General features: G+C 46.0%; 3 protein-coding genes across 3 annotated transcripts; 2 read left to right on the forward strand and 1 right to left on the reverse strand.

Moving 5' to 3' along the window:
- The first annotated feature begins 2,154 nt into the window (after positions 1–2,154).
- Positions 2,155–9,103, forward strand: LOC128724581 (UDP-glycosyltransferase UGT5-like). Its single transcript, XM_053818304.1, has 3 exons — positions 2,155–2,235; positions 7,411–7,885; positions 7,962–9,103. Exons 1-3 carry the CDS (start codon positions 2,155–2,157, stop codon positions 9,044–9,046), a joined length of 1,641 nt encoding a protein of 546 aa, XP_053674279.1. The 3' UTR covers positions 9,047–9,103.
- An 807-nt stretch (positions 9,104–9,910) lies between these two features.
- On the forward strand, positions 9,911–24,488 carry LOC128722829 (tetraspanin-9). Its single transcript, XM_053816510.1, has 8 exons — positions 9,911–10,009; positions 10,606–10,814; positions 22,662–22,728; positions 22,796–22,987; positions 23,052–23,246; positions 23,320–23,474; positions 23,545–23,659; positions 23,728–24,488. Exons 3-8 carry the CDS (start codon positions 22,666–22,668, stop codon positions 23,866–23,868), a joined length of 861 nt encoding a protein of 286 aa, XP_053672485.1. The 5' UTR covers positions 9,911–10,009; positions 10,606–10,814; positions 22,662–22,665; the 3' UTR covers positions 23,869–24,488.
- A 228-nt stretch (positions 24,489–24,716) lies between these two features.
- On the reverse strand, positions 24,717–25,525 carry LOC128724582 (uncharacterized). Its single transcript, XM_053818305.1, has 4 exons — positions 25,358–25,525; positions 25,092–25,217; positions 24,899–25,027; positions 24,717–24,818 (listed from the first exon to the last, which is right to left on the reverse strand). Exons 1-4 carry the CDS (start codon positions 25,523–25,525, stop codon positions 24,717–24,719), a joined length of 525 nt encoding a protein of 174 aa, XP_053674280.1.
- Between the last annotated feature and the right edge of the window lie 125 nt (positions 25,526–25,650).

Below are 25,650 nucleotides of genomic sequence, written 5' to 3' on the forward strand. Positions count from 1 at the left end.
ACCGTGCTCGTTTTTTTTTTCTTGTTATTGCATGCAAATGAATTTCCTACGATACTTCAACCCACCAAAGGACCGCTCAACGGCTCTATCAGTACCGGCGGAACAGATAACATAAGAATATTCTAAATTGCTTCCAAGTAAATGTGCCAACAGAGTTTACGCATTGTGTGTGGTAATTTTTTTTATTCGTGTTCTGAGGGACTCCGTTGCGTTATCTAGGCCATCTCGTGGTCCATTTCGGTTTCGCTCCTGGAGCGTATATCCCATCGGTTATCATCCTTCTGATCGAGAAAAAAACCCAGCGAACGACATCCTCGTTCAGATTATTTTTCTCTTTGTATTCATGTCCCTTAGTTAATATGCAGGCGCGGATTGAGTTTTCGTTCGGTTGAACTCAGAAAATATTGAAGCAATACTATGAATGCAACCACACGGGCAAGCCATCTATTACAGGCTACATTAGCAGGATAAAAGAATATGTAACTTCCAGCGGGTCTTTGAAGCAGTAGAATCATGTCAATGTTATTGCAAGCAAATCAGCTCTATGAAATGGATAAGAAAAACTATGGTCGATGTAGGAAGGGGAAGCCATTTGCTAGCTGTTGTTATTCATTCTCTCGTTGTTGTTACTTCTTCTTGGAAGAAAGCTCTCCCTCTTTCCTGCCACCGTTCTGTCTCGTGATGCAACACAACAGGAAAAGCAATAGTGAAAGCAAAGCTAATGAAACAATATTATAAACTCTGCCATCTATCGATTGAGTGCACGGGGGGCAGGTTAAAATGTGCGATATTAGGTGAAAATTGACGCGCCGCTAGGTTTTATCCTTCACGAATATTGAAATATTACTTCATTTCCTCCGGGAAACTAATGATTTCACCCAGAATCGTTCTGAGGGATTTGTATTTCGGTACTCATTTCTATGCTAAACCATGTTTACTATTAAAAAAACGAAATCAAACGTGCTGAAGTATTTTATAATGAACGCATTGGAAATGATATTATCTAATTTGTAACGGATAACTCATCGACTCTTCTTATTCCTATACATATCATTTTGCATAGCATCGGTAATGAGTGGCACGTTTTGTGCATCTAATTCACAGCACTACTCAAAGATTAAACCAGTATTTAGTTACGGATTATGTTCATGTATCACACAGTTCTACAATATGCCACGCGAATGCGAAACCAACTGAAACGCTTGCAAGCGTGTTGAGAAAAAAAAATTATCTTTATTTATATTACCTTCTGAACGCAATCTACAATTAAAGCAAAACGATAAATGAAGTAGCATGAAAGACACTCTACCCTCTCGGGTGTACCGTATCGCGTAACATAATAGTAAAGCAGGAGCGTAGTAGTTGAAAGCCTATACACAACCGCAGATGCGACTGCGTCGAAGCATGGAAAAGAAACACAATTAGATTTCATTATCGGTGTACATATTTACATAGTTCTTCAGAAATCGCGAGGAAAGGGGGTGAACATTGGGTGGCAGAATAAACATAAAACACGAAGCATAACAAACGAGATAGAGCGCTGGTGTAAAGCTGTATGGCAGTCGTTTCTGCATGGGCCGAATAGCATAGGAATGCATTTTCTCTCGTTTAACAGTTGTCGCGGTTGAAAAGTTGTCGATCATTATTGACGAGATGTTCACAGAGCATATATATATACACTCACATATGTATACACACACGAATATATATATATACACAAATTCAAAAATGAATTAAACTTTCAGTGTAATCTATCTCGAACCATAGACAACACGATATTAAAATCAGTCTTGCGGTGCAGGCTACAGCGAGTGCCGGTAAGCTTAAGCGAAAAGGATCAGCATTACAGCGGGAGGATACGGGAAGCTCATTGAAGCGGGAAGCGTTGAATTTTTGGTGGCAAATCAGGCATTCAGGTGATGGAAACGAAACATCAAGCACCATCGGAATCGGTTGCGATGTGTACAGCGTTTTGTGCAGGTTTAGAATGGCGGGAGTCAGCAGCACTTAAACAACGCTATATTTCGCTCGCGTTCGTACGTTATGGCACCCGGTGAAGGATTACATTTAGAAAACTAGAGCAATCACACCAAGCAGGACCTGGGGGTACGTTGCGATGGGCAGCGTGGTAGGAAAACTAATTGAGGCGGCTCTATGAGAGCGACGGAAGGAAAATACGGGCTATCGGTAGCTATCGGAACTAAGGGCTTTAGGAGCCGTAGCGGTGCAGCAGGTGTAAGTGGAAGCGAAAATCTACTCTGTACAGAAGAGGAAAATATATGATATCGTTACAACAAACTGCGGGTGCGTGTTTCTCATTCGCTCATTGTACATAGTATAACTTATCAGGTAATCACGTGAGTTCACGTTCAGCTCTTTCCTTCTCTATTTCCAGCCAACGTCAGCCTGTAAGGATGCCCACTGCTGTGTTCTAAAAGGTTTGTATCAATCCGCTCAATTGTGCGGCTCATGTCACTCATCGATTATTGTTATCCTAATATGCATGGCACGAAAATTATGAAATATGGGCAAAAATAAATAAATGTTCTCGACAGGGCCGTTCCGGCTACCGTAGGCGTTGTGGCAGTTGAGTAATTATGACGTTGGTTGGCGTTAAGTAAGTATGTTGAATAAGCACGGCAGAGCGTTATGTGCGCTGGTTGTCCGTTTTGATGAATGTGTCGAAATGCGAAGTGAAATCTACTAGTTTGGGACGTTCCTAACACACTCTGGGCTCCTGCTGGAGGCAGTGTGTAGGTCGATTTCATCCCGTAAACCCGACAAACATTGCAATAAAAGAAAATGCTCCGCTAAATGCAGTTATGAATATAAAGGCTTTTTTAAAATACCTCCATTGGCGATGGTGAGCACGTTGCTATTAGTTACCCGTCAAATCATCGCGTACTGCGATTAGATTTGAACCACACGTTTGCTAGAATTGCGAAAGTAACTGTATACAAACGTGACATTGAATGATTTGCAAAAAACTGCAATCTATCCATTGATTAGATGCAACTCTTGCAAGTCTAGTGCGTTAAATGTTACGCTGCATTCTCCATTGATTCACTTTTACTCAATGGTATATCTCCGACTCATGATGGATTTAAGATCATTATATATGAATTTAATTATGTAGTTTACCATTGACTACGAGTTTTGTCTTCTGGAGTATACATTTTCGCAAAAAATAAACACCAGTAATAAGGAATGAATGAATTAACAGATAATTTGAGGGTCATCAAATAAAAAACCATGGAATGTGGCTCAACTGTTAATTTTTTTCTTAACAATTGTTCTATATCTTCTATTTTATTATTAGTTCTGAATTCTTTTATCAATAGATCTGAATGAAAGAAAAAGTACATAAAAGTAATGAAAGAAAAAGGTTTTAACATATGTTCTTTTTCTTCTATTTTAAGGGTAGATTTGAATTCTTTTACTAATAGATCTGAAAGAAAGAAAAAGTAGCTCTCAAACCTTTATTGATAGTTTTCTGTGAAAGCTTAACGAAAGAAAGACAGCTAGTATTCTCGATTTGCGCGGCAAATCGTGGAAATTACCCCATTTTCCCAGCACGAATTCGAAGAAAAACCCCCCAAACAGTCTACCTACCTAAAGGTAATATTTCTACTGACCAAATCGTGAAAATTATCCGGTTTTTTTAGCACAATTTTGAAAGAAATCATCTGTAATTCCATTCACATTTCCATTCTATTGCTTTTCTCCTTAGTTTTGTGGGGCTTTCTTCCGGTTGCAAATTCCATTTTGTTCGAAAACCTCCAATTTATGCCATACAGTAACATCAACCCCTCCAAAAACCCACCAAGCCCTTTAATAACACCCATCCTCCCCGTTCTACTGCTAGTTTTCATCGCGAAATCACATTTGCATCAGCGCCAGAACAGAAAGATCCCGTAACACTTGCTGCGAAACGGAAGCTTTTCGATGTCGGATTTTTACTATCACAAACGGCTTGTGATAACAGGAGAACATGAGTCAAGGAGGCTGCTTTAGCTGGTACCAGCTCGCAACTGATCTCGTTTGTCACTCAAGGGATAATTCGAATGATGTACGAGTATTCCTTCTCGTTTTCACGCATCTAGCAAATTTGATTGCTAGCTCCTTCTAGCGTTATCAGTCCATATAGCCGATCACTCCGGCGCGAGATAATCCGCATCCCATCTCTTTACTCTTTCTATCCTTTAGTTCTAGGTGTGCTATGTGGCTCCGGCATCGATCTTCGTGGTCAAAAGTCGTGTGCTTGTAATGTGGAATTACCGTATTTAAACGCATTGATTACATTTTGAAAACAAAACAAAGAAAGAAACTGTGTATGGTACATTTTTAATATATAAACTCAGGGTTTCCCATAACATTGAGTATGTTTATTTTATGAAACCGTCTGCAACAAAATCGATGAATACCAACGGTGTCGTCAAAGAACGCATTGGCTCATAGTGCAACGATGGTCGTTTAAACCAATCGTGTTGCTCGTGCAGGACGCGACAAAGCACATTACTTTCGTTCTTGTTCTAACGTTCGATCTCTTATCAGTTTTAATTACCATCCCCATACATTTAAACGGCGATAGCAAATGTGTCTTCCCCGCAGATAGGTCGCGTGCGCTTGAATATTCCGAAAATCTTCCAAAAAGCCCTCTCAAAACGGAGCGAATTCGATGGATTTTGCCTACGCTAGTACCAGGAGATCATGCTCCAAGGAGGCTGCACGCGTTCGACCTTATCGAAGATAGGGTTGTCCCGCTCCCACATCGATCAGGTGATTCTCACCCATGCACTGATAATCCGATCGGCCTTGATTCTTCCCCTTCATGTACGAGGCCTTTAATTGGCTGATAAGGCTTATGAGCCAATGGTTGTTTTTTGTGAATAGGCATTGGGCCAACAAATCCAATACTAATGCATTTACTAGTGTAACCCGTGAGCCGATGATGACCAGGCAAAGTAACCTCTTTTTCTCATGCGACCCTGTTACAAATCTGAACAATTTGAGCAGTTTCGACCGGTTTTTTCGCAAGCGCTGCAGAGGTTTTTTTTGAATTCTGTTCTAAACCTAATTGCATGCAAGGTTGTATTAAAAAAAGAGTTGGTTTCATCGTATCGCCGGTAATCGTTAGTAAATTATCAGTTAAATATGTTTACATTACAATTAAAACCAAATCAACCGGCTAGATATATATTAGATTAAATAGGCCATCAGAAAAGAAACTAAAGAGGAAATTTAAGAAAGAAAAAATCATGCAATCAGTGACGTATTTCAAAATCATGCTGGGGAAATTGAATAATTGAGATCAATTTAGTAACGAGGCAGGAGGGGTTTTATTGAGGACTTGGTGGGTTTTTAGAATGGTTGATATTACTCGGGTTTTTTGGAAAAAAAACATAGTTTGCAACTGGAAGAAAGCACCAAATAACTAAGGAGGAAAGCGAGAGAAGGAAAATTTGTATGAAATCACAGACGAATTCGTTCAAAACAAAAAAACGATGTATTGCAAAATCAGGATAATTTTCACGATTTGGTAGGCAAAAATACTACCTTTATACAGGTAGGCTTTTTTTTACTATATTGGAGATATTTCATGGACTCAATGAGCTTTTTCTTGAAAATCGTGCTGGGAAAACTAGATACGTTTAAATTATGTCCGCGGAGGTACTATCTTCAAACCATACCATTCTTCTTATACTACCTTGCCTAATGATTAATTTGCTGGAGATATTTTAAGGAAAAAAAGAATGTTTTTATTAGAATGCTGTCAGAAAACCGAACATGTTTCCACGATTGAATCCTTACTTACATCATTGAATCCTTACTCCTTAGATTGTTAATTTTGTGGAAACGTTTTATGAAATATCTATCTTTGTTATCCAACATCGTTTGCATAATTTATTCTGCAGAATTACTATCTCTCAGAAGGTATGCTCTCTGCTTTACGGGCGTTTTGTACCGAAATCTTGTTGGGAAATGGACTACAAAGACATATTCACGGAAAATCAACAGTATATCATAGCTGCTTGAAGACTTTCCAAGCTTGCGTGTCTAGCTTATTTCTTCTGATTGACTTGTGAAAACTAACTAATGTTGCTAGTTTGATCATGTAGAAAAATGTCCTTGAATTGCATGAAATTTTACTCCATTTAATTAAGAGGAGAGCATACCTGTTTGGAGGTAATATTTCTGACGATCTAATCGTGGAAATTCAGTTCGTTTTTACAAGTTTTCCAAGCTTTATGTTTTCGAAAAAATTACGTACGTTATTTCAACAATTTCATCCGTAAAAATAACAGGAAAGGACAAAATTTTTAAAGGTAGGTTTGCTTACGCCCATATCGTTTAAATAAGCTTTTTGCTCAGAATTGGTAAATAAATAAAATTGTTTCTAGTCCAAAATAATAAACACATGACTCTTCAATAGTTACAATAATGATATCTATGTACATGTTAAATATGTTGTGCTAAGCTACATCCAGTTTATTATGATACATTCTAACGGTCCCAAAAAACTCATTAGAGTCAGATTATACCCATTGCAGTAGCGTGATATTTTGGCAGCAGATCAATCGCGTGACAATATGTTGATGAATTTTGCGCAACCAATTTAAGAAGCAAAAAAACCAGTCGAACTTTCAACAACTCTCTTCTAACGGATTTTCCCGAGCAGAATCAACAACATTCACGTTTTGATCTAGCAGCTGTTCGTATATTTGCTAGTTTAGAGAAACTCCAAGCAAATCACCTTACGACCAACCGGTCTGATGTGCTGTGTAGCCTAATAGTGTCTGCCTAAGGCAAACAACTCGATCGACATTGAACCTGACCGTGGTGTTGTGGGATTGCGGGCGCGGTTAGCACAGCATGGACAAACGATCTGGTCATTAGTTGCGTGTTGACTCTCGCTGGAGATACATCAGCTATTTCGTGTACTATTTGTGTGGTTTTTTTTTACCGTGGCAGAATTTGGAATATAATGGTACAGTAGACAGGCTGTTATTGTAATACAGTTAACTGCAATTCTTTATCACTTGCTTGTGCAGTTATCAAAAGTTGTGTCAAGTATTAACGGTGGCGGTGATAAGTAGGGTTACTATTAGCTACCGGTAAAGGCATCGTGTGCCACCATCGTGCATCAAATTAATGCAATACGCTGGCTAAGATCAACATTAGTTGGCGCTTACAAACGTGACGCTGAATGATTTGCAAAAATGCAACCTAAGGCTGATCAGATTAGTCAGCAACCAATGCAATGAATGTTCCATTGCATAAGGAATTGAATCGTTTACAGTGCTATTACACCACCATAAAGCTTGGATTGCGTTTGATATCACTACACATGAATTCAGTTATGCAACTTGCCATTGATTGTGATTTTTTTTTCTCCATGCTCTTGATTAGCGTCTTCTCGTTTGTGCTGTCCTGGCCATCACCGTTTGCCTTCAACCCTGCGATGGTGCTCAAATACTCTCCGTGAATGTGTTCCCAGGTCGCAGCCACTGGATGATGATCAGTGCCATTCTGGAGGGGTTGCTTGATCGTGGCCATGAAGTGACCGTCATCACGAACTATCCTCGTAAAGAGCCACACCCAAATCTTACCGAAATAGTGATTGCTCCCATCTACGACTTTTGGGGGAAATCGGTAAAGGTGGACTCGCTGTACGATTTGACTGACATTTCGATACACCAGATGCTGATGGATTTCCTATACCCCTTGGGACTTGAGACGGCCGAGTATGCATTTTCGCGGAAAAACGTGATGAACTTTCTGCGCAACGATCGGACGCAGTTTGATCTGCTGTTAGCAGAGCAGTTTTATCAAGAAGCGTACCTGATGCTAGCACATAAGTACAAGGTGCCGATCGTGTCGATAGGTGAGCCTTTCGATGGTAATGTGTATTATAACATGTACTAAAAACCCACAAAATGTTTCTTATTGTCCCCAACTAGGCACATTTGGGTTCGCTCAGTACATGGGACCAATGATGGGTCTGATGAACGCCTGGTCACATGTTCCACACGAATTTCTGCCCTACACCGACCACATGACGCTGCCTCAGAGGGCGTATAACTCTCTCGTCAGTACATACGAGCTTCTACTGCGCTCGTGGTATTATCTTCCCCAGCAAGAAGCGATGGTTGCGAAGTACTTTTCGTTTCTTCCTGGACCACTGCCTAGTTTGAGCGAACTCGAGAAGCAGGTGTCGGTAATTCTGTTGAACAGCTACCCTCCACTAACTACAACTCGTGCCAAAGTGCCTGGGCTGGTGCAGGTCGGTGGTTTACACATCAAGCCTCCAAAGCCCCTACCGCAAGATCTGAAAACGTTCATCGACGGAGCGAAGGATGGCGTGATTTACTTCAGTCTCGGTACGAACCTTCGTTCGGCTGACCTCCCACCGGAGAAGTTGGCCGTTATTTTGAAGGTGTTTGGTGCGATGAAGCAACGTGTCGTGTGGAAGTTTGAGGACGAACGCATCCAGAACCTGCCATCGAACGTGATGGTGCGCAATTGGTTGCCACAGAGTGATATCCTCGGACACCGCAACGTCAAGGTGTTCATCACCCATGGAGGTCTACTAGGCACGCAGGAGGGTGTTCACCGGGCCGTTCCCATGGTGGGTATACCCATCTACTGCGATCAGCATCTGAACATGAACAAAGCCACTCTGGGTGGGTACGCCGTGAAGCTATACTTTCCCAACATAACCGAAGAGTCTTTCCGGTGGGCTCTGGAGGAGGTATTGTACAATCCGAGCTACAAGGCGAACATGAAGAGGGTTTCACAGATCTTCCGCGATCGACCGGTGCCTGCGTTGGAGGAATCCATCTACTGGATAGAGTATGTGATACGCCACAAGGGAGCTCCACAGTTGCGATCAGCTGGGCTTGACTTACCGTGGGTGAGCTTTGCTTTGCTTGATTTGATAGGACTAGCGGTGGTTGTTCTTTTGGTGGTGTTGATTGTGTTCCGGAAGATTGCCGCGAGATTGTTTGGTGTTCGAAAGGGAAAATCGAAAAGGAAACATGAATAATATGAGATGAATTGATGATAGCTAAATTTAGAGGCCAAACAAATAAAGAGCCCTGGAATGTACCTCAACTTTACATCTGTTTTATTTATAGCTTTCAAATTAAATCAATACGAGCTTCCGAAATATAAAATAGCTGACTTATAGTAAAGGAATTCCAAGCCCCATTTGCAATACTCCAGTCGGTCTATTACTTCTTCTCTTTTAGTAGCCTTTATTAATAACAGCTGGTACGAGTGAAAACAATTGGAAAATGGCAACAAAAGCCCATTGGCAACCTGTTAAGAGTAGAGTTACAGCCTACTTGAATCGCTGCAACCGCGATCATCTGCGATCGTTCATAATTTTCAAATTTGTTATACCCCTAAAAGTATGCAACACGTATAACGCAAATGCTTACAGTGCTGTGAGTGATAGTGGCATCAAACAAAAGCCGTTCAAACCTACGAAGAAACTAAGTGCTATCGTGCTAAATTATGACCGTCTGTCTCTATAATCCCTGTCGAGTTGATATCATGCCATATGTCAACCGTTGTAAAATAGTTACAAATGGATTCAAATTTAACCGAAAACGTGTATTCAAAGCGCTGATGGCTGCTGCGATAAGCACGTATTTAGAATCACATTAGCTATCTTCCTAAAAACCGTTTCACTTATTTATTCAAACCAGCTAAAACGCGCGCAAATAAACCAACCCCAAACACCAACCGATCGACTAATCTGCATCCAAAAAACCACTCACGGCCAAGAGCGAACCACGGTCAATCAGTGGAGAGAAGCGACCGAAAGCGCAATTTATCTCCCAGCCCCAGCTCTGGCACCGCGATCGCGCGATTTACGCCAGCCAAACAGTTTCATTCCACGCCCGACCGTTCCGAGCGAAGCATGCGCGTGTTTGGTGCCCGAGAGTTGGTTCGGTGCGCGTGAGACTGGTTTCCTGCTTTTTCTTTCGCGCTGCGTCTGCAGGTGAGGTTTTACGCGTGCTCAAAAGAATCAAAAGAAAGCCCCGATTTAAAGCATCGCCCCTTGTGCGTACGTGACAGGAATTGAGCAAAAACAGTGAAGCAGCGCGCAACAAAACAAGGCCCCGGGTATAAAGCGCCCGGCGTTGGCACAACGACGTGGAAAAGAAAAGCGTTAGACTGATCCCGATCCGGTACCGCGGTGGCGATCACGCACGGAGCTCCGGAATCCGAACGGTCACCGAAAAGCGGCTTCGTCAGCGTGAAACAAACTGTGAAAATGTGCGCCTGAAAAGCCGCTGGCAGGGTGCCGTGTTTGTTGCGTTTCCATGTGTGGTGACACTGCGGTGTGAATGTGGTTCGATCGCGCCGCCGATACGATCGCGTACGAATGATCACTGTGGGTGTGAACACGCTCCGAAGCGCAGTGAATCAGAATCAAACCCCCAATCTAGGTGGCGTTTAAAAGCGTTAGCTTTGAAACCGGCGCAAAAAGTGCTCAATAAGCGACGCAAAACGCGAGTGAACAGTACGGGAAAGCCAGTACCATTGGACGTCAATTGCATGTCTAACGTGTTTTTGCCCGTGTACTCTTTGCAGGTGCATTGTGGAAGTTTTGCTGCGTGTGTGTGTGTGTATTGCGCGGTGCAGCAGTGCCGCTGTTGTGTGACACCGACGATCCGCGGCCGGTGTAATTGGCTTTTGAAAAGGCGACAAATCAATCAGCGTGCGAATCGCACCCGTTAGCGCTTTAGTCGATCGTAGTCCGTTGCCAGTAAGCGCCATCTTGCGTGCTTTTGCTGAGTGTGGTAAGTGCGTAAAGGGTGCAGCAGCAGCAGTATTAGTAGCTAGTGGAACGTTTGGAAAGATCACATACGCTGAGAGACGTCAATCCCGTGAAGTCATCGCCCGCTTCACCAGAAAAAAAACGGACTATGATATCATCCTCCCCCAAAGCGAATCCGGGGGGGGGGGTTGGGGATTCAAAAATGGCCACAAAACGGCCCATTCATCGGTGCGCCATTTTGAAGCACGCTTTAGCAACACTCGCAATCATCTACAGATCGAAAGTATTACCGAACGGTGAAAAGCTGCCGCTGGTATTGGCCATCGAAATGATTTCCGATTTTTCCTAACCGCCGGTCTTTTCGGCGGCTCGATCGTTTCCATCAAGAAAGAGCCTTTCAACGGGTCGCTTTTCTTCCGCATTTCGGTTGCTCTTGATCGATCAGGCGCTGACCGCTGATTGGACTCCTCCTTCCCGGGTTTACTTCTTTTGTGAGCCTCGAAAGAGAAAATATAGAAGCCGAGCCTTTCGTGGAGGGGGTGGATCAACAACCGATTTTCCCTATGCTAATGTGTGCGGTGATGATTTTACTGCAAACAAACGAAGCAGAAAACAACAGAGAAAAAAAAACACTCCCCCTTCGGGTTTATGACAGTGCTTTTATTTTTTTTGTTTCTTTGTGTGCCGCGCTGTTTGTTTTGACTAGCCGCGGGTGTGGGTGGGTGCTCGTTTTGTGGGTGGATATGTTAGCCCAACGACACCCCCACCCCCCGCCAACCCCCCTTTCTCTCCCCAGGCCACCTGACGAAACTCGAGGACACAACGAAACGAAAGCCCACGGCCGGTGGTTGTCATCCAGAAGCGGTGAATCTTTTACAGACGCAAGCATACGGCGAACAGAAAGCGAACCGTGCTCATTTGTTTTCGCTTTCTTCGCAGAATATTAATGGCCGATAATGAACCGTGGAAGTCGTACACGTGCGACACCGGCGTTTGAATTCGGTGTCGCGTCAACCACGCCACGACGAGAGCACGCAAATGCACGTTTTCCGTTCCGTTGGTGACGCAAAGGCAAATGGTCCCCCCTCCTAAAGCGAGATCTCTCGTGCCGAGATTGGCCTCCCAGGGCAAGGTCAGGTTTTTGTTCCGTTTGAGAGGAGGAGGGGGGGGGGGGAGCGATTTTTTTCTTATTCGGATTTGTTTGAGATGCGGCTTCAAAGCGCTTCCGGAACGGATCGCGCGGCTGAGATGCGTATCTACGCGCGCGCACGCGGGCTTTCGTACGCGAAACGCGAAAGGGATATTTTTATACGCCTTTATGGCCCGGGACCGGTAGCCGTTAGAAATGAGTTCACCGTTCGGGGAGGGTACGATTGCGATGGGCGTGAAAGTTCGGCAGCACCATTGATGGTCGCGTTCATAAATCATTTTTCTGAATATATAGAAAAACCAAAAAAAAAAAACCCGCACTGTGGGAGAGAGAGGGTTTCCTAGTAAACGGTTGGGTAAACCATAAACTGGAAGCAAAACGGCGTGTGTGCCAAATACATCGTGTCTGGCTTGCAATGGTATGGTTTTTAGTTTTATTTTTTGAGTGATTCAAAGCAAAGCACGACCCTGCCAAAGTAATGTTTTCTCCGAAATGAAATACTACCCTCAGGGGTCAATCGAATAAACACGTCTGATTGGGCGGTCGATGTCGGTTATGCGAGCCAGAGCTGATTGCATGCTCGATAAGAAGCGCAAATCGAACCACCCCAATCGATTACGAGTGGTGAGCCATGCTTTGGGGAAGGTAAAGAGCGAATTTCAAAGGATATCCGTTCGCCTTTAACCACTCGCCGCAAATATTGGACGTTCATAGATAGCGACTGGGCTTTAAACCTCGCTTATCGCATGCGTGTTCCGTACATATGTTTGCCATCGTGTTGCGTGTGTTTGTGGCTGTTCCTCCCCAAAAGGGGTTGGCCCCACGAAAGGGAACCAGCTGGAAGCCGGTCATTAGTTTGATTGTTTTTGATTGCAAAATTAGAAGCGAATCTTGATAACGAGCCATCGAGCGTGGGGCGATTTGTCGCCGGGTGTCGCTACGGAGGGGTGCAATCGCGAAAATGTTTGCAAACAGGACCGAAAGTTTGGTGGTAAAAGTTTTGCGGTTTTTATGGCCCAAACCGAGAGGCGCGTGTGGTTTTTGCAACTTCAACCGGTTTGCTGTTATTTCGCAACGATATCATCCCTATTTCCACGAATGTGAGGAGTTCCGATCGTGCCCATAAAATGATGTTTTTTATTTTCCTGCCGCGCGTTTTTTTTCTCTCTTTTATTTAGTCAAACCAGTTTATGGCAGGATCCCTCCATTTTAGCGCTTTTTTATTGTCAATATACTCCGCTAAACGAACTATTTCCGACCGCCGACCGGGGGGTGCTCATACACCCTCACGCGCCGCGAGAGCTCGTCGCCCAGTTAGGGGTGGTTTTTTGTTTGACGGTGTGTGCCTTTTTTTTATTATTCATTTCTCCCCACTGCAACAGATTACACGGATGCTGCTGAGGGTCAGGATGACCCTGAGCCAACACGGTTCCAGGTTTCTGATAAGCTAGCGAATGAATATGCGCAACCGAACCCGGGTGTTGGGGAACCGAACCCTCGAGCGCGTCACTTTTTGTGTCCTCGTCTACCGTCCCGAGAATTCGAGCTCGAAATCAAAATGCAGCTCGTATCGCAGCGTGAGATTGCTTTCGCACATCAGCTGAACGTTGTGCGCACGCTGTGGCTTGGCGAGGACCTTATGGTAATGGGCGGTTATCACACCAAAACCCCGTACCTGAGGCGGTCATAAATAAAAGCAAACGTTACAGAAGGCGTCCGCTCGCAGACACCCGCTCAACGAGGATCGACGGCGCAATGGCGAACGATTGCGCTCAATCTAAGCCCGCGATCCCACTCGGTTCCTTTGGAGTGGAATAAAGGGAACAGAGAAAAATATTTGTAGGAACACACACCAGAGTGAGCGGATTGATTCGAGTAAATTGTTCTGAATTATTATGGTAATTGTCGCCTCATTGTGGTTTTCGCGCGAACGCAGCTAGAACTCGCGCAAAAGGGCACGATCGGACGTGCGATATGGCAAACAGCAGGAGTCGACTGTGCGTGACGGCGATCAAATGAGCCGTGTGTGCGCGATCGCGCGTCCGAACAAAAGCCACACAACTAGTGTGTGTGTTTGGACAGTGTTGTGCGCAAGATTAGCACACGGGAAGCGACGATCCCATTCGCGCACTGTCCGCGTGGGTCAATTTTTAGGTTGCAATGAATAAACAAATGGACAACGGCGTTTCGTCTCGATCGATCTCAGTTAAATGGAGGCGCATTTGTTTCGCTTCAAATCGTTCTCGATCTAGCGATCGTGAGCTCGAGAGTGAGAAAAGGGATGGAATGAGCCAGCGAGATCATTGATCTTGGGCGCAGTGAGAGAGCGAGCACAAAAACTGATCTCTTAAATCAGGTCTCGAGAGCATCCCTTCGCTTGAAAAAAAAAAAGGAAAATCACCACAAATCATGTGAAATGAATCGAATGGTGCGAATGATTGGCTGCACCCCAACCCCTGGGGGTGGGGTTGATTTTTTTTCTCATTTTTGCGGTCAGCGATGCGATCACGTGTTGGTGTGGGTGTTGTTAATGAAGCGGAAATTGACCCTCGCTTCGCGTCATCACCATCGACAGCCGACCGGAAAGGGGATCCCTTGCATCTAGGGGTTGAGCGAGCTGTTTGAGGGTTTTAGGGGTTGGAGTTTTGTGCAATTTAGGTCGCTTGCAGGTCCACTCGATCACCACCCTCGACCGACACGACCGATCGTGACCGATTTGTTAAAGGGCGGTTTGTTTGATTGCGTGAAAAAAATACGTCTGATTTAATGCAGCCGCCGTTCAGCAAAGGGCCGTCTCGAGAAACGATGGCGATTTGTTTTTAAATAAGTACGCGAGCGCACAAATGCAGTAATGTTTTCGAAATGTTTTCCGATTTGTGCAGCCAATATGCTTCCGCGTACCGTGCGTTCCTTCCAATTCCATCTCCCCTTTATGCTGTGTGATTTGGATTTTATTGTAGTGACCACTGAATGATGATTAATTTCCGTATCCGAACGGACCGTGCGGGTTGCGCAACAAAAGGTTTTCTATTTTGGCTTTTGAATTCGCTGCTCCGCTCGCTGAAAATAATGCTCGTGAAGGTACTGCGCCCGACGTACTAATCCCTAATCCATTTGGGCGCGAAACGAAAGTGAACTTCGTTGCGCAATCGAAAGGTGGATTTATTTAAGCAAATAATGAAGGAAAAACACATCACACAAACCAACCCGCGGTTCTTTGCGCTCGCTCGGCATGCCCACGTAAATGCTGGAAGCGGCAACGAAAAAATAGCAAACGAAAGGCGGGAAAAGCACAATTTGCAGCCTCTCTAATCGGCTCTCTCGAACGATTCGGAGGAAATTAATCGAACAATCGCCACCCCGCCAGCAACCGATCGACGAGCCGAGGATTCGATGGGAAACTCTTTTTGCCGGCTGATGCGTTGCGCGGCTATGCGTTTAAAATTATTAATAGCAATCATCGTCATCATCACGCTGTCGTCGCCGAACCGGTACCCCGAAAGGGTAGCTAGCGCCGGTAGCTGGGAAAAATTAAGCCACCCTTTGATTGCGCTTCGCACCCCAAAATCCCAACCACCGGGGGTGATGTAAAATGTAGGCCTCCCTGTGCGAGCCTGCAAGCCGAGCAGGGAAAGAAAGTGAGAAAAATATTAATGACAATTTTGCACGCCATTTTTCGGTGCCCGCGTCAGCAAGACCAATTTACGGGCTTGCGTAATGCAAAGATTAAGTTGTCCATAGCTGATAGCTTCGTTTACTAGGTGAACCCTCTGGAGACGGTGGTTCCGAAACCGATCGGTAATGTGTGAAAAGCCCTCCGTTGCTGCAAAATTTCGCCCTCGCGATCGCTTCGGTTGAAGATGTGAGCTTGCGGAGCGAAAGGCCCATCGAAGTAGGCCATTCTGCTGACGGCTCGATGGGAGGAAGCGATGTTTGGCAGCGTCGTGCGAAAAATCGCTCGCTTCTAGCATGGAAAGTAAAAATATAAACAAACGATTACGTACCGCAGACGGCAGACGCGATCGATTGAGAAATACGACAGGCGTGTGTAAGAATTACGCATCACGACGGATTTTCAACCCCCCCGTTTTATGATGATTGTTTTCATTTCTCCCATTTCATGGCAGTTCGGCATGGAGCAACGCGTTTATTTATACCGGCGTGTGAGTGTGGAAAACTTGCCCGAAAGCGTGCACGGGGAGAAATGTGCAGCTTGACTTGGAACAACATAATCGTGCTGCAGCCGATGCACACACGGATGCTTGTGAGCGATGCACACTTGTGAGAGAGCAAACAGATAAATTCCCACCGAAGAACAGCGCGATCGCGTTCGGGGCTTTTCTCACAGGCACACAGTGGTTGGGAAAGGTGCGGATTCCTGGCTAGAAATAGGTGTTATAAAATTCCTTCCCCAGCGAATGATACAACGACGCGCCGGTCCGTGTGATATTTTACTACACGCTAATTCTCCAGCCAGTAGTCGTTTGGTACATATTTTTTGGATTCATTGAAAGGCGTGTAAGCGGTTGTCGTGTTCGGTGGGTTATTTTGGCCTATTGTAAGCGTGCTCAAGGAGCTGTGAAAGAATTTTGTTTGTTGCCACTCGACTGCGGCCATGGGAAGCCACCGGCGGGCTTATTAGTTAAGCGTTAATGATAATATATTGGGTGTGTAATAATAGTGATCAAGCATGGATGAATTTTTGTTGTGAGGTTTTCCCAGCGAGCTCAGGTTGTAGCGCATGCAAGAGGAAACAACTGTCACAGCATCCAAAAGATGTATTACTTATATTTATAGCCCAATGGAATGGGTAAAGTATACACAAGAATTGATTTTTGTAATTTGACGTAATGTCGATTTTTTGTCCACATTTTTTACTACGTGAATTCAAATTTAAAACGATCTTTTTCATGAAAAGTGTTATCCAATCGCATGTCTATTAGAAAATCGTACTGTAATCTCGTGCGGGGTTTGAAATGTTTCCATTATTAACGGCTAAAACACATCTTAGTGGCTTACTTTTCCCTTGACTTTCCAAGCTGAGTCCAAACAACAACTTGCGGTGAAAAGTGACACCATGATTATTTTTAATTTTCTCGTTTTAAAGCTGTGGCTCTTCTTTTCCTCTACCGCCGAAGAGTAAATTGTCCACGTAATGTTTCTGACTCCCTGGCCGATGTTGATTTTTCCCCGTCCAAGTGCGTACTACCCTCATTGTTGAGTTCGGTTCCGTTAGTGCGTTCCACACCCGCGAATGACTCATTTATCCCACGCCCAATCCGGCACCGGACCGAAGAAGGGCTAAGAAAATTGTATCTTCCACCCCCTTAAAGCCAAACGGGTGAAAGGAAAGGCGTCTCATTGCTTAGATCTCAATCTGGGCCGTTTTACCGCCGTCTCATAGTCTCTAATAGCGCTGGGGAAACCGATTCGGTGTTATCACACCGAAAGAATCTTGCGCCCCCGTCTTGAAGGGTTTATTTAGGGGAGCGCCATTGCCCAACGGTGGAAAAAGCAAGAAAAAATGAAGCCAAATCAACCCCAACAGCATCGACGACGCTGACCCAAATTTGTGGAGGTGAGAACTGGATCGCGAACGGACAACCGTCACAGCTTGGATGGCCCATTCCGTCCGGTCGGAAATGAAAAACCCTCCCCCATGACGTGGGGTGGTTGTCTCGGGGGGCCTGCGAAGAATGCGAGAAGAAACCCTCAAGTCCACCCGAGAGCGTTAGCCCGGAAAGAGGCCAAACGAGCTGCAATGGCCAACATTTACGACGGCCAACATCGACGGGCTGGATTTGCCCATTTGCGGTGCTTAGAGTGCCTTTTTCTCGGGCCTTTTTTTTTTTCTTTTTGCTCCCGCGCCTGTCTCGTGGGACATCTCGACACCGGCTTCAGGTGTAATGGAACTGGCCACCCCAAACGACCGACCGATCCGGTGAGAGAGCGTTCAAGCGAGAGCCCGTGTTTGTCTTTTACGATTGTCGGGTCGCAATCTCTTCACAACCCGGGGTGTTTGCTTTCATGCTTTTCGCATGCGGGAAAAACGCGACAAAAAACAGCATCGTCGCCGCTTGGCTGAGGGTTCATTATTGGCCGCACCTGGGGTTTGTGAGGTGGGTTAAGGTTAAGGTTTGACTCGATGACATTTCCCGTCCGGCTTGGGAGCTTTGCAAACGCACATAATCAGCTGGGTTGTAAATCATCACTTCCAGCCACTCACGCCGAAGGTACTTAGGGTTGCATTTTGCATTCATTTTAACGCTGATTCAGGCTTCGTGTTTAGACCTTACTAAATAAAGTAGACCTTACTCTACATTTTCATCAAAAGCGCGAGAAAACGCTAATTCCCTGCGCTCATAAATTGAGATCAACTCGTCCAGCGGGCTGTGGATTAATTTATATATCTTTCCCCCCGTCAAGGTTACGCGCGAGAATTAAAGGGCCTGATAAGCGCAACGGTGCAGTAACGGTTGCTAGTGTGAAGTCGTTGGCAAACGTTGCCACCGAGGCGGTCCATGGCCACCATCCGTCCCTGAACATCTCATGAGAGAGTATCTTATTTTTTTGTCCTTACTTTCGAAAGCGTCCAATTTCGAACTGTAACGACATGTAACACGTGGCTTTTATCTCGCATATTTGTTCCGGTCCCGACGTGGGGTTTCCGTTTTCCGGTCACTGGATCGCCAACTAACACCCCCACCAATGGGATCGTCCCTTTTTCCGACAATTCGTAGCAATTCAAAGGTCACCCGGTACACCTTCGCGACACAAACCCCGGTGTCTGCGCACGGGCCCTGCGTGTGGTATTTTGTGTGAGAACGAATGTGCAAATGTGCATTTCCGTTGCGATGCAAAAAGGGGAGGAATTTATGGTTATTAGCGAGCAAATGGGCAGCCATCGGTCGTGCGACCGGAGACTGGAAAAACCCACCGGTTATTAGATGAGTGCCGCTCGAGCGTGACATAATGCCCCACGCGAATGCTCGAGGCGATTAGCCGCGACAGAAGTGGACACATAAATCTGCATAACGGATTGCACACGCGTACACGGGGAAATTGGGACAGAATGCGGGCTGATTGCAAAGTCCGAGGTCGTTTCTTAGTTTTGTTTAGGGCCAAAGTGAGCATAATTCAATACCCCGCACGGTGGGTGGTGTTCGTTTTCGTGCCAGTTCTCCTGCTTACATTTCAGCTTGGGCACGCTTTCAGAGGTACCCTTTAAAGTTGTGTCGAAAAATAAAAGGTCACTTGGAATCATTGGCTCATTCGTCATTATTGTTTCGCCTTCTCCCGAAAGCGACCAACCTTCGCCAAAAGTGATCCGATCACGACGAAGCTCACTCGATCGAGACCAAAGCGCGCCCGGGCCAGCTTCTGAGCAACGATCAATCAATCTTCCACCGGGCAGACGGGTTCCGGTTGCGTAGAACCGCTGCCAAAAATGGCTGCAGCTTCCTTTCAGCTGGCCAATTCTTAGCGCCCACACGGTGCGTGATAAAACCGTGGATTAAACGTGCTGCCGTTTTCCTACGTCCGTTCGTTCCACACTATTCCGCCACGGATGGGCGGACTTTTCCAACGGGGTTCGAGTGGTCTCACTCCTCCATCCGGGGGGCGGGGGCCTTTGACCGGTGTAACTGCCCAAAACCGTAACTGTACCCAGGTGGCGTAAAATGGTGCGCGAAAACCACGTTGAAGCGCAATCGAGCGGTCGAAGCCATTCTGCTGGTACCAAACGGGAAGACACATTCACGGTGTTCCAAGAATAATTGCCACCGGACACCGGTGGGCAGCTTTTGAGGGGTGATTCCATCACACAACAGGGGGTTCGTCCCGTTTGTGAGAAAGGAAATGTAAATGAACGCCACTACGCGCCGAGAATTGGCTGGGAATGTTCTGTTCCCATCGCGTCTTGGAGGCTTTTCGTGTGCCAGAATTTGAATTCTGGCACTCGCTTGCCACATACGCAGCCGGGACATTACCGCAGCGAGGCTTTGTTTCGAGTGATCGCGCTCATTTTGGTTCCAACTAACTACGGCGGCTTGCGATGGGCGTGAGGAAAACCACAGCATTAGGCGGATGTTTTATTCATGCTTGTGCGCGAGCCGGACTTACCTGCTCTGGTGCTTACCGTGATGGCGGTTTAACATAATGGCTAGAAGAGTTCACAGCTCACCCCAAAACGGTGGAAGCTGAGCGAAATACAAATAACGTGCTATCTTTGGGGTGAGCTGTGAACGAAAAATCAATTTAATTAGCATTTTATTTCACTGGGCGTCGACGGGGTGAAGATCGAGAGGTGGCGCGAAGGGTGAATAGTTTTTTTTTATTTGCGAATTCTTCTCCACCCCCCCCGGGGGTGGGTGGGAAAATGCAGTAAAGCTTCGATTCGTCAGCTCCCGAAAAGCGGGCCAATATTCATAATGCATCTCACCGCGCGCAGGCAAAGGCGAAAGGCTCGAAATTATGCTAATTAAAACGAAGAGCGAGAGAGAGAGAGAGAGAGAGAGAGAGAGAGAGAAACACCTTCCCGCGAAAATAGCAGCCCATCGATCGGCACACCCCTCAGATCATTTACCCGTGGTATTTTTTTTTGGTCTATCGATAAAAATAGGGTTCTGCGCGCGATACCCAGCAATTTGAGGGCGCTTTTGGGTGGGCGAAAGCATTTCACCCCGTCAAGATTGCCCACCGTGCGTCCAGCGTACCGTTCAAGAGCGTTTGAAGCGAGAGCTCGCGGGATCCACCCACTACCACCACCACCCGCCAACTCCCAACCCTGGCGCCACAAATTTCCCCACGACGCAAGGTCTCTGTTTGCTTTGATTCGATTTTTCCGTACGCGTGAGATTTGAAACACCACACCTCCGTCGGAATGGAAATGGTGGTAAATTGGGTGGGTGGGTGGGTGGTTGGGTTGGAAAAGCCTGACCACGAAGGAAAACCGCACCAACCGCATTGGCTTCACTTTCGTCCAAAATTCCACCCAAACGAAACCGAAACCGCCTGGGCATGGTCGATTAGATGGTGCGAGCCGTTGCGGTTTTTGGGCTGACGGGGTACTTATTGGAACCAGCTAATTACTAATTACGATCGCGTGGGGGTGGGGGTGCCACGCATACGCACGCACACTCATCTCCCCTCTAGAGGGCGGCACCCACTCGAGAGGGCGTTGTGGTTGCCCACGTGGGCGTCGATTGGCCCATCAATTAGGGTGAAGGGATGTTTTTTTTTTTCTCATTCTCGTTTTTTTTTTCGGGGGCCAACGCTTTGCGTTTGCACGGAGATAATAACACGGACGCTCGAGTGGACGATGAGCATAATTGAAGCTGCAGCTGAGTGGGGTATTTGAACTGCCGCGAGCGATGAATGTCAGCCAAACGGGGATGGGAAAATCCTTTCCATTTCTTACGATCCGGATGGGCGCGCGCGCGTTCCGATCGGCTTTATCTAAGCGCATAAGCACCAATAACAATAACAGTAATAACCGTAAAAATCGGCTGCGATCGGTTGACAAAAGGGCGATGGGAACATATTCAAATAAATTTGTCTACCGCTCGATGCCGAATGTGACCAATGTTCGAAACGGAAGCACCGCGAACCGCACACGATACAAAGCGATACGGATCGGGTGGGTTTCTTAAGGCACAACCGAAAGCTCACCGGAGCCACGCGTCGCAGCATAATTGGGCGCTAATGTTGAGCCCATTGTAGACCTACGCAGATGGAACGCGACGCGATGTAACGGTGTGGGGTTTTTTTTTCTACCTTGTTTTGAGCCGGATCCCATCGGCTTTCCCAGCGTTGTCCGAAGCAAAAAGCCCTTGTCTCTCTCGCTCGGGGTTGGGGTAGGAAATATTAACGGTAGGAAAACACTTTACGGCTAAGCGCTGGCGGAAAAGGGGCGGCAGCGCTTAAAAAAAAAACGTTTTGTATCCGTTTTACAAATGCACAATCCCCGTGAGGGACCATATCGCCGTATCGCGCCGCATCGCCATGCAAATGACGGAACATAATGAACACATCCGCCACGGCAGAAGACACGTTCCCGGTTTGGGGCCCTTTTTTTATTGGTGGAGGGCCGATGGTGGGTTGTTGCGGAGCCATTTTCGTTCGTCGCGTTGCATATCAGCGTGCATTAGCACAATAAGGTCGGGTGGGAATTGGGAGCCAAGGTTGCTGGGTGGGATGGGTGGGTTGAAAAGCAGAAGTTCCCTTTCGCGTTTGCGTTTTGAATGTGAATCGTTTGGGCTGATAATTCCCAGCTGGACTAGTTTGTGGCGATGTTTGCTATATACGGTGCTCTCCGGTTTTGGGGTGACATTTGGCCGGGTGGTTGGATTGTGATTTATTGTAGCTATTCTCTATTGAAGCGCGGGCACAGTTAACTTTCACGCTCTACGCAATAACGACCGTCATCTGTAAGCAGTGTTATTTAGATAAACCCGGATGGTTTGTTGCAAAAACAGTCAATGATTTCAGTATTGTTAAAATTCTACAAAAGCTTGGAAAATCATAAGCATAAGCATAATGTTTGTACTACTTTTCGTCGCCGATAACTCTCATCGCACAAATGCTTCACATATTGCATACATTGTGGCGTTTTGATCAACGAACGATCGTTCTTGAAAAGCAAAGCATGATCATCTAAAAATAAAGAAACGATCACGTATTTATCACTAACAATGTGGCATTTTTCCTTCTTTTCCCCAGAATCATGGGCAGTACAGGCTACACGTGTATAAGACGGACGTTTTGCTTCTTCAACATCCTCATATGGGTAGGTAGCGCACATTTTCCGCCAAAGGAAGTGGATTATTTATACGATTTTTTTCCATTTCAACTAGCTCTGCGGGAGTGGTTTCCTTGCAATAGGCGTGTGGCTGCACTTTGCGTATCCCGGTTACGCAACGCTATTGCCTGACCAAGCCGCACTAAGTGCAGACTGCTTGTTCATTGCAGTCGGTGTTATTAGCTTCGTGATCGCGTTCTTCGGCTGCTGTGGATCCTGGTTCCAGTCGCGATGTTTCTTGGTCATTGTAAGTTCTCAGAAAGCACCCATAATTAGCCCAACAGCGTCCTAATTTTAATCATTCTTTCCAGTACTTTACCCTAGTGGTGCTGTTGTTCCTGAGCGAGTTTCTGCTCGGCTCGCTTTCATTCGTTTTCCGTGGCGGTATAGGCCGTATGCTTACACAGGAGCTAAAGTACGGCATCGAGAAGCATTACAACGTGTCTGATCGCGGAGGACTTCTAACTCCCTCCGTTGGTTCCATCTGGGATAAGCTGCAGGTCGATGTAAGTAACGCACATCCTAACGAGCCTTTGCATTTGAAGCTAATTTTCGAACGTTTGCTTACCTTTTTTTTAGCTTCAATGCTGCGGTGTGTCGTCGTACGAAGACTGGTATGATATCAGTGCTTGGCCCGGTGAGCGATGGGTTCCGGCGTCTTGTTGCCGAACCCAGTATGGATCGATATTTGCCGAAGGATCTGGTGATGAGCTGTCGAACGTCGATTGCCAGAAGTAAGTCCAACTGGCTGGTAATCTACCGCGTGATTAGATGATGACGTTTGATTGCTTTTCTTTCTACTAGAGCCGGCAATCCAGCACTTCTGTGGGACAAGAGCTGCGGACAGATTCTGCAGATGTGGTTCGTTCAGCGACTTCACGTTGTTGGAACGGTAGGACTGGTGATAGGCTTCCTTCAGGTGAGATCAGGATATTTATCTCAGCCAGCTTCTAGTCAGTTTCTCAACTCATGTTCGCTTCGTTACAGCTTTTCGGTCTCATCACATCAATGTTACTCTTCTGCACGGTAAAACATAAACGATCCTCAAAAACCTACAAATCCTACTCGCCCACCGTCGACACTACGCTCAACCGTAACGGCACCAGTGGCACGTACATGGACGACTGACTGTATGGCTGAGTGGTTGTGATCGGTAAAACGCATCCAATCGCAACCACAAACCAGCACCACGGAACGACACAATACTCACCTGTCTCGAAAGGACACCGGGAGGTTCCGCAAAGCAATGGCAAATGGGGTTGTGTATGCGTGCGAGCTGTACGTGTGTGATCCTTGAAGCACAACAAATGACGTGTGCCTAACGATTGTGCCAAAAAAAAGATAGAAACAAAAGTGTATCGAACAAAACCGCGTAATGTAATGGACCTAAACTCCCAACAAACGAACGAACCGGAAGGACGTGGGATACCGAGGGGAGTGAAGCGAGAAAAACTCACACACCCACACACATAAACACACGCCGGTACCAACTGCAGCTGGCGATGCAACGCATTATTTGAGATTAGGCGCGATAACGATGGTATGGTTGTGGGCCGCTAGCGTAGGATGTAGGAGTTGCACAATTTTATTTATACACTCGACTTAGATGTAGCGTTTGGTCACCAATTTCCCGGGTGTGCTGATTTCTCGCGCGCGCAACTACGACTACAACTGCCTGAGAAGAAAAAAAAAACAAACTACCAAAACTACCCAAATCGATGTGCTGAGAGCACGCGTACCGCAATACAGGACATCACGAGGACAAGGATAACGTGATGCAGGAAGAAAAGAGACTCGTTCACCCACAATGCAGCACAGGCTGAGCACAGGGGACCGATCGACAGGAACATTCCAAATGATTTAACAAACAGCGCATGGTAGGAATTTAAGTATTTACAGAATAAATAAATTACTATAAACAGATTGAGCGAAGTACATCGTCGAGCGCCTGATCAGTTGGGCTGCTGGTGTTCGCATCACTTTTTCGCGTCTTCCAGCCCCACTAGCACGGCACCGATTTGGTTGAGCCGGTTCAGGACACTCTTGTTCAGATTCGTGATGGCTCCTTTGGGTACTTTCTGTCAGCAAAAATAGCAAAAAAAAAAAGGAGACCGTTAACCATCACAAGTTCTCGAGACCAGTTTACCTTGCGTACTACCTCAACAATTGCGTTGAAAACATTCGAAAGCTGCTCGACTATTCCGACAAAACCCCGCCGAATCGCTTCGTCTTTTACATCGTTTCCAAAGTAATCCTTCGGTGCCGTTTGGTCGACAAGGGCCGGAACCTAAGAGCGTGTTTTGGTTTGGTTAAAAGCCATATGGCTTTCGGTGTTGGATTGTTGGGCTTACTTGGCCTTTCTCGGCAAACTTCTTCTGCACATTGTCCAGCTTGGTCAGTATGGTGGAATCCAAGTCTTCCTTTTCCAGTTTCGCCTCTCGCATCGCTGGCTGTTCATTTGAAAGTAGTCCGTATACCTAGGAATTTTGATGTCAAAAATTGTCGTAAATTCGTCGTTGAGTTTTCTTACGGAGTAGAACAGCGTGCATAGTGGCGTTTAGACCACCAAAGCATCTGTTCTAATCTGAAATCCCCACTCTCGAACAGGTTCGCTTACCTTGTTATTGCCCACGTAAGTAACCGTGTTCAGCAGCTCACGGTCAGCTTGAATTTTGGCCTCCGCATCATCGCTCTCACGACCAGGCAACGGTAGACATTGAAGCTGCCGAACGACCGACAGAACGTAAATCACCGACACCAAACCCATCTGCCAGTGGGAACCCATCACGTCTAAGTATATTGTTTCAATTTTCAACGGTTTATGCACTCAGAAAGATCACTCTTTTTTGCAAACGTTCGGTCACAGTTCGGGGATAAATCACAGCCTACTCCGGTACGTCAGTTGGGTTT

Source organism: Anopheles nili, chromosome 3, assembly GCF_943737925.1.
Source record: "Anopheles nili chromosome 3, idAnoNiliSN_F5_01, whole genome shotgun sequence".
Lineage (NCBI taxonomy): Eukaryota > Metazoa > Arthropoda > Insecta > Diptera > Culicidae > Anopheles > Anopheles nili.

What these genes read in the sequence shown, in the direction of transcription:
- LOC128724581 (XM_053818304.1), top strand. Translation starts at nt 2,155, where the DNA reads ATGAGAGCGACGGAAGGAAAATACGGGCTATCGGTAGCTATCGGAACT. An exon ending in GCCGTAGCGGTGCAGCAGGT is followed by an intron (nt 2,236 to 7,410) that starts GTAAGTGGAAGC and finishes GCTCTTGATTAG; the next exon opens with CGTCTTCTCGTTTGTGCTGT. An exon ending in GGTGCCGATCGTGTCGATAG is followed by an intron (nt 7,886 to 7,961) that starts GTGAGCCTTTCG and finishes GTCCCCAACTAG; the next exon opens with GCACATTTGGGTTCGCTCAG.
- LOC128722829 (XM_053816510.1), top strand. Translation starts at nt 22,666, where the DNA reads ATGGGCAGTACAGGCTACACGTGTATAAGACGGACGTTTTGCTTCTTC. An exon ending in CGCGATGTTTCTTGGTCATT is followed by an intron (nt 22,988 to 23,051) that starts GTAAGTTCTCAG and finishes CATTCTTTCCAG; the next exon opens with TACTTTACCCTAGTGGTGCT. An exon ending in TGGTGATAGGCTTCCTTCAG is followed by an intron (nt 23,660 to 23,727) that starts GTGAGATCAGGA and finishes GCTTCGTTACAG; the next exon opens with CTTTTCGGTCTCATCACATC.
- LOC128724582 (XM_053818305.1), bottom strand. Translation starts at nt 25,525, where the DNA reads ATGGGTTCCCACTGGCAGATGGGTTTGGTGTCGGTGATTTACGTTCTG. An exon ending in CTTACGTGGGCAATAACAAG is followed by an intron (nt 25,218 to 25,357) that starts GTAAGCGAACCT and finishes CAAAATTCCTAG; the next exon opens with GTATACGGACTACTTTCAAA. An exon ending in AGTTTGCCGAGAAAGGCCAA is followed by an intron (nt 25,028 to 25,091) that starts GTAAGCCCAACA and finishes ACACGCTCTTAG; the next exon opens with GTTCCGGCCCTTGTCGACCA.